The sequence below is a fragment of the Melanerpes formicivorus genome, unplaced genomic scaffold (genome assembly GCF_026170545.1).
Source record: "Melanerpes formicivorus ecotype bairdi unplaced genomic scaffold, bMelFor1.0.p_v2 SCAF_23, whole genome shotgun sequence".
In the NCBI taxonomy this organism is placed as follows: domain Eukaryota; kingdom Metazoa; phylum Chordata; class Aves; order Piciformes; family Picidae; genus Melanerpes; species Melanerpes formicivorus.
In genome coordinates, this window is record NW_027142375.1 from 4,927,119 (window position 1) to 4,934,899 (window position 7,781).

The 7,781-nt window shown below is 52.7% G+C and overlaps 1 protein-coding gene and 1 long non-coding RNA gene across 2 annotated transcripts; one reads left to right on the plus strand and one right to left on the minus strand.

Annotated features, from left to right (window-relative positions):
* Nucleotides 1–269: 269 nt before the first annotated feature.
* Nucleotides 270–1,107, minus strand: LOC137448149 (uncharacterized). The gene is made up of 2 exons (XR_010988990.1): nucleotides 922–1,107; nucleotides 270–652 (listed from the first exon to the last, which is right to left on the minus strand). It is a non-coding gene; the product is annotated as an uncharacterized lncRNA (long non-coding RNA).
* Nucleotides 1,108–1,199: 92 nt separating this feature from the next.
* Nucleotides 1,200–6,092, plus strand: TRIL (TLR4 interactor with leucine rich repeats). Its single transcript, XM_068152373.1, has one exon. The coding sequence runs from the start codon at nucleotides 1,501–1,503 to the stop codon at nucleotides 3,823–3,825; it is 2,325 nt and encodes a 774-aa protein (XP_068008474.1). The 5' UTR covers nucleotides 1,200–1,500; the 3' UTR covers nucleotides 3,826–6,092.
* Nucleotides 6,093–7,781: the final 1,689 nt, after the last annotated feature.

The following is a 7,781-nucleotide window of genomic DNA, read 5'->3' on the forward strand; positions in this document are numbered from 1 at the left end:
TGAAGCTGGAGGTGGGGAGATTCAGGCTGGAGGTGAGGAGGAGGTTCTTCACCATGAGAGTGAAGCCCTGGAATGGGTTGTCCAGGGAGGTGGCTGAGGCCCCGTCCCTGGAGGTGTTTAAGCCCAGGCTGGATGAGGCTGTGGCCAGGCTGATCTAGTGTGGGGTGTCCCTGCCCATGGCAGGGGGGTTGGAACTAGATGATCCTTGTGGTCCCTTCCAACCCTGACTGATACTACTATGATACTACTATGGATACAACTTCACATGATCACAGCTTCCAATGTGTTTATTACATTTGCAACACAGTGTTTTGGGTATTATCTTCTTTCTTGCATCACCCTTGACCACCTTCATATACTCGTCATATGTAGGCATATCCTGCTGCCCACAGACACTTATTTAACCTACTGACAACACCACCTCGGGAAAACAAAAACACATCAACCGGAAAGGCAAGTCCATGAACGAAGAGGTACGCAGACTCTTTTGTTTTCAGTATGCTTTCCAATGCTCTCCTTTCACTCTGAACTTGCATGCTGTTGAGAGGGTTATTTAAGATGAGAATTACTCTTGAAGAGCATCTTAATCACGCTGACAAACCCCTCACGGAGCTGGAGCAATGCTCAACTGCATCTTCACTGGCAGCTTTGTCTGGGCAGAACAGAGCAGAGAAAGAACGAAAATTCATTCGTATTCATCATGCATTAGAGGTGGTCACCGTTTGCTTAAAACAATGTCCTTAAACCGCGGTAAGCCGTAACTACTGATTTTTGGAAAACAAAACAACCCAAATAAAACAACTAAGGGAGAAGAGGCAGACGACGACCAGTTCAGTTTTGTTCCCTTCCCCCTCCCCGATGAGCAGCTCTATCTGCAGTCCATGTGGCTGGGAGGCAGCCACAGCCGGTTCCAATTCCTACTTTCCCACTTTGCGCCCCTGCTCGCCGCCAGGGCTGAGCCGAGCCAGGACCGGCCGCGGGCTTCCTTCCCCCCTGCCGCGTCGTCCTCCCTCTCCCCCGCTCCATCCGATCCTCCGGTCCCCCAGGGCACAGTGTGGGAAGTACGAATTTCCGCTGAGTTTTTTCGGCAACTTTCAGAGCTCGTCTTTCTCCAGCTCCCCGCTCCGCCCGCCGCTCTCCCCCTGCCCGCTCCGCCCGCCCCCTCCGCCCCTAGGAGAGCCGGCGGAGCAGCGGGCAGCCGCTCCGCAGCCCGCCGGCCGCACGCATCCCTGCCCGCCCCCCGCGGCAGTACGGGCCCTACCACCGCAGACTGCAGGCCGTGTGGGGCGGCAGAACCCGGGAGGCAGCAGCCCGCAGCCCTCCCGGCCGCGCGTCCGGGCCGTCTCGGGCGAGCCCATGGTGCCGGGCACGGGCACCGCCACCTTCAGCCGCCGCGCCTGCCTGCCCGGCGCGGAGCTCAGCCCACCGCGCAGCAGAGGAGGGGCCGATTAGCAGTTGCGGAGAAGAGGGGATGCCGGAAAGACATAAAGCCAGCGGGGGATGCAGCCCACGGCTTGTCCCAGGATGGAGGCGCCGCGCCGGGTCCGACTGATGGTGCTGCCGCGGGTGCTCTGGGGCTCTGTCCCCCTCTTCCTCCTGCTTCTGCCCCCGGCCGAGCCCATCTGCCCTGAGCCATGCGACTGCCAACAGCACCAGCACCTCCTCTGCACCAACCGAGGCCTGCGCTCGGTACCCAAGGCTGCCGAGCCCCAGGATATCCTCACCTACAGCCTCGGGGGCAACTTCATCGCCAACATCACTGCCTTCGACTTCCACCGCCTGGCAGGACTCCAGCGCCTAGACCTGCAGTACAACAGGATCCGCTCGCTGCATCCAAAGGCCTTTGAGCGCCTGGGTCGGTTGGAGGAGCTCTACCTGGGCAACAACCTCCTGCCAGCACTGGCCCCTGGCACCCTCAGCACCCTGGCCAAGCTGCGCATCCTCTACGTGAACGCCAACGAGATTGTCCGCCTCAGTGCTGCTTCCTTTGTCGGCCTCAGCAGCCTTGTCAAGCTGCGCCTGGATGGCAACGAGCTGGGCTCGCTGGGTGACTCTACTTTCTCAGATATGCCAAACTTACTCTACCTGCACCTGGAATCCAACCGCATCCGCTGGCTGAGCCGTGGTGCCTTCACTGGCCTGGCTAAGCTGCGCTTCCTCGACCTCTCAGGGAACAAGCAGAGCTCCCTTCGCCATCCAGACATCTTTGGGCCACTGCGCTCCCTCCACACTCTCTTGCTGGCAAGCAACAGCCTGCAGCAGCTGACAGGGGGGCTCTTCCAGCACCTGCCCAGCTTGGCAAAGCTCTCACTCAGTGGCAACAAACTGGCTCACCTTGCCCCGGATGCCTTCATGGGGCTGAGTTCACTGAAGGAGCTACGCCTGGAGAGAAACCTGCTGAGCCACCTGCCTGCTGCCCTGCTGGAACCACTGAGCAGCCTCGAAGTGCTGGATCTGAGCCGCAATGTGCTGACTGCCTTGCACCCCACCACCTTCAGCCGCCTCAGCGGCTTGCGAGAGCTCAGCCTGCGGGAGAATGCGCTGGCGACCCTCCCCGGTGAGCTCTTTGCCTCCAGCCCGACTCTCTACCGCCTGGAGCTGGAAGGGAACGCATGGAGCTGCGACTGCCGCCTCCGCGGCCTCAAGCACTGGCTGGGCTCCTGGCACTCCCAGGGCCGCCTGCTCACTGTCTTCGTGCAGTGCCGCCTGCCGCCCACACTGGCGGGCAAATACCTCGACTACCTGCAGGACGCCCAGCTGCCGCCGCCGGAAGATGGCGGTCCCTGCCACGACAGTGCCTTCCCATCCTCCGCGTCCCCGCCGCCGGCGGCTGAGGTGCAGCGCCGGCCACCGACGGCCGCCGACGGGCTCGGCAGCAACAGCAGCGGCGGCGGCGGCGCAGGGCTGCCCCGCGGGCCGCCACCGGCTGCCTCCACCGCTCGCCTGCTGGGGGCGCCCGAGGGCGCGGCGGCGGCGCCGAGGGCCGCGGCAGAGGCGTTCAGTCCCACGCCGTCGGTGGCCGTGCCGCCCAGCGCGGCGTGGCCTCGGCGGGCAAGCAAGGCTCGCTCGGCGCCGGCCGCCGGGGTCGTGCCGCTGGTGTCTGACCCGTGCGACTTCAACAAATTGTTCCTCTGCAACCTGTCGGTGGAAGCGGTGAGCTCCAGCTCGGTGACAGTACGGTGGGCCGTGCGGCCGCACCGCATCCCCCGCCTGCTAGGGCCGGCACGGTTCCGACTCCTCTTCGACCGCTTTGGCGCCGCTGTCAAGTTCCAGCGCTTCGTTTACTTGCCGGAGCGCGGAGAGCTGGTCGCCACCCTGCGGGAGCTCCGCCCGGACACCCCCTACCTCGTATGCATCGAGGGCGTCCTCGGCGGCCGCGTGTGCCCGGTGGCGCCGCGGGATCACTGCGCCGGGCTGGTCACCCTGCCCGACAGCAGCTCGGCGGCGGCGGCAGGCGGGCCCCGCGGGCCCGATCAGCAGCTCCTCACCCTGGTGCTGCTGGCAGTGAACGCCCTGCTGCTTTTCGCGGCGCTGGCCGCCTGGGGCTCCCGCCTGCTGCGGAAGAAGGTGCTAGGGCGGCGACGGCGGAAGGCGGCCCCTGTCCACGTTCGGCAGCTCTACTCCACCCGCCGGCCGCTCCGCTCTATGGGCACCGGCGTCTCTAATGACTTCTCAGGCTTCCAGTCCCACCGGGCGCCCCGCGGTGCCGCCTGCGCCCTCAGCGAGGCCGACCTCATCGAGTTTCCCTGTGAGCGATTCATAGACAGCGGCGGCGGCAGCAGCCGCCACGGCGATGACCATCTCCTGCAGCGGTTCACCGACTGAGGCCGCCAAGCTGCGGCTCCCGGCAGGCCCTGTGCAGGTGGTGGGTGCTCCATGCTTCAATGCCATGAGGTCCGCCGCTGCGAGCTGTAGTCAGCACGGCCAGGGGAGGTGGCTGCTGGGCTGTGAAGGGGTGGCGCGGGCCCCGAGGGGTTGCTGCTTCCAAGGGGGAGAGCTGTGATACGGTCGCTGCTTCCAGCTACCCTTATTGCAGCCTAAGGCTGATGCCCTCTGTGAGATGGGCTTAGGCACTTCTGCTGAGACGTCAGCGTTTTCTCAGAATCGTCACTAACACAAGCCAAGCAAATGCTCCATCTCTGCTGGTAATCATTCCATACCATGAGGAGAGCAACCGCGGGAACTACTGTGGAATACACAAAGCCGGAGCCATACATTCCAGCGTAGTTATTTTACAGGTGTCTTTTCTCAGATTGTTTTGGGGAACGAGTTTGAGTGTCTTGGCTCCATGTGAGGACACTTTAAACAGACCTTTCCAAGGCACCAGCTCTTCCAATGGAAAAAATTTGGACTGAGGACCAGCTTTTAATTTTACTGGTGAACGATGAGGAACCGATGAGTCTTCGGAAGGGCTGGAAGTGGATGTGCTGTGCTGGACAGTTTGAAGGTTGTGTCATTGTAACTCAAACGGAATGTGAGGCAATTTAACGAGTGCAAGTATGTTTTCATAGCATTTTGTAAACGGGAAACAATAATGCAGCTGGTTCGTTTTACAGGAATATATTGCAAACACCACTAGGAAAGACTAACAGTTTTGTAATATGTTTACAAATGAGGCTTTTTTTTTAATTGTTATGGAATAAAGTGCTTGGTACTTGTACACATTAATGTGTGCTGCAGTTGTCTGGGTCCATGATGGTCAGCAGAGCACTGACCCTCAAGTAATCCATCCTCATTTCTAAACGGGTGGATGCAGAGGTGAACTGTTGATGGATAAATAACGTTTGTGCCTTTCTTCAGAAACAATAATAGGTGAGAATACTTCAGGAATGTGAAACAACCTTTATCCTAATGGGTAATTCTATCTTGGCCTTAGCCTGCTAAAGTTAGAAGCTTTATGTACCTCACTGTGAAATAAAACCATGTCTTGTATATTAATCTAGATTCTGTGTTTTGTGTAGCTGAGTGAGTAATGCTAAACTTAAACCCTTATGCAGTAGTATATGATGAGTTAGTTTTGGTTTGGTCTGTTTGGTTGGGGGGTTTTATTTGATTTTTACTGTTGTTTTTAGAGCAATGTCAATGTTGTGATCAGTTGCTCTCTACTTTCTTGGACTTTCTGACTTTCCTAAATATTTACAGAGTGTGGTTCTGTTGCTACAAAATATGGTGGTTTAGTTTACATTAATAATTCCTTGTGTAGTCTAGAAATAAGCTAATGTAAAAGGTCTAAACAGGGGTTGCACTGTAAATGCAAATGTTTTAGAGGGAGTTTGGTAAATTTTGTTGAGGCCATTCTGCTCCTCTGAATTTAATGTGCGACCTCAGATGAACTCTTGTGAAACTGAATAGCTTTGAAGGAAGTGTTAGTGGACTATGGAGACATTCGTCTCCATGTCGTGCATTCATTGCTGACCTGAGGTGTTCGTGACTACAAGTTTTTTATTACCATAATTGCATGTAAGCAATTTGGGAGGTTTTCTTTTGGTTTCCTTTCTTTTTTTCCTTTCTTTTTTCCCCCCCTTTTTTCAGATGAACAAGTGTTTACAAAAGACACCATAGTAACTGGTACCTTCAGCTGGAGTTCAGGGACTGAATGGAGAGAAAAGACTTTATGTTCTGAAGGAATTTTGTTCAAGTGGGAGGAGAGAGTGTAGAGATTGTTTGCCTTAATCTCTACCATTTAAATGGAGAAAAAAATGTCTTGATTCTTGCGTCAGTAGCAAAAAAAGCCCCTTGGGATTTCATTCTGACAGGCAGTGGTTATGAAATGAGGATCAGGGGCCAAGCTCAGCTGTCAGTGGCACAATGTTGGATGCAGTTAAAACCGAAAGAATCCAGGATCAGGTTTTATTTTGATTGTGTTAAAAATGTTACATTTCTGTTCTTCTGGACACCATGATGCTTTTGGCCGTTTATGACTGTGGCATACACCATTGTTTGTTGTTAGAAATGCAGTGGGGGGTACTGACTAAAGCTGTGTATCACACTAACGTTAGCTCTATCACTGGATATTCTTCCAATGGGAGATGCATAGATGCTGTACGTGTTTATAATCAATTATGTCAATAAATCAACTTGCTGAAAGGAAATTAATCTTTTAGATTGTATCTCATAATGCATCACTATCCAATCACTGACTGACTACAAGTTCTGCCTGTTACTAGCACTGATATTTCACAGCACTGCTGAGAGTGCCTCATCATTCATACTCAGGTCTTTTCCCTATACATTGTGTTTTCTGTTGTGGTTGTAATGTGTTTGTGTAGTGCAAACACTAAATTAAAATGGTCAGTTCTGCAACAGGTGGACCAGTGTCCCTACACAGACTAATGAGATGCTGTTATGTCAGTGCAATAATGATACTTTATAAGAGGAATAAAAAATAATGGTTGTTTGGAATAGCGTAGGTATTTTATGCTCACTGGAAGTTAGTGAAGAGGATTGTTCAGTAGTGTCAATCGAATGATACCAGCGTGTCATATTGAGCATAAGAAGTCACTGAATGTATAGAAACATCTAGAGATTTGCTAGCATGCCATGGAAATGGCTCTTTGTTCCAGCCCAGGAGAGGTAGTTATGAGCCTGCAGTGTGCCCAGGCAGCCAAGAGGGCCAATGGCATCCTGGCCTGCATCAAGAACAGTGTGGCCAGCAGGAGCAGGGAGGTCATTCTGCCCCTGACAGGCTGACAGGAAAAAAGAGTCAAGTATCAAATAATGGAAGCTGCTTAAACAACTTTGAGTGGTCTTGGCACACTTGTCTGTAGTACAAGAAAATCTTGACTATTCACATTGTACAGAAATTCTATGTAGAAGATGAACCTTTACTGGAAAATCATTAATCTGCAAAACTGAAAACACTTAAAAACTTCTGTATGAGAACCTAGAAAGATTGACATTACAGCACAGAGATAGAGAGGAGTGATCTGAAGAGAGCAGGGCTGTAGTGGTATCAGCAAAAGTCTGCATGTGCATGAAAAACCCTTGCTGAAAAGCAGCCTTTGACTGTTGGAGCCTGTTTTAACACAGTTGGATTTATACAAACACAGGTTTTTTTTGCAGTGCCATCTTAAGTTTTCACACTGCACTGCAGATGCCACCTTTTTAAAGTACCATCATAATTTGAACCATGTTATTACCCTGGAAGGGACCTGCTAAATTATATATATCTCTTGTGCACGTTCCTTTCTGCTCTTCCCTGAGAGAGGTTCAGAAAATAAGGGCTTGGGAGTTAAAAAACCCCTCACTCTACTCCAACCCCATTAGGATATTTATTTAGCTAGTAAACTTGCATTTAGATTGGGGTGGGTGAAGTCCACAAAACATCATTCTTTCTCATGACAGTATATATATTTGCAGGAAACTCCTTCAGTGAGCAAGAGAAATATTACTTCATTTCCAAAAGCCTGGCTGCTCACACTAATTCATGTTTCTCTGGACACCAAGGGTTTCCATATCTTGTATGAGGTCCACAAGTGAAGCTTAAAAAAAATAAAATCAAATCCATCAAATTATGTGTACATAATGATGTGCTCTGTTTTTGGAATGGAATGGAATGGAATGGAATGGAATGGAATGGAATGGAATGGAATGGAATAGACGAGACCAGACCAGGTTGGAAGAGACCTTCAAGATCATCGCGTCCAACCTATCATCCAACACCACCTAATCAACTAAACCATGCAACCAAGCACCCTATCAAGTCTCTCCTGAACACCTCCAATGATGGTGACTCCACCACCTCCCCAGGCAGCACATTCCAATGGGCAATCACTCTCTCT

Coding starts and splice junctions, on each gene's coding strand:
- TRIL (XM_068152373.1), top strand. CDS start 1,501: ATGCAGCCCACGGCTTGTCCCAGGATGGAGGCGCCGCGCCGGGTCCGA.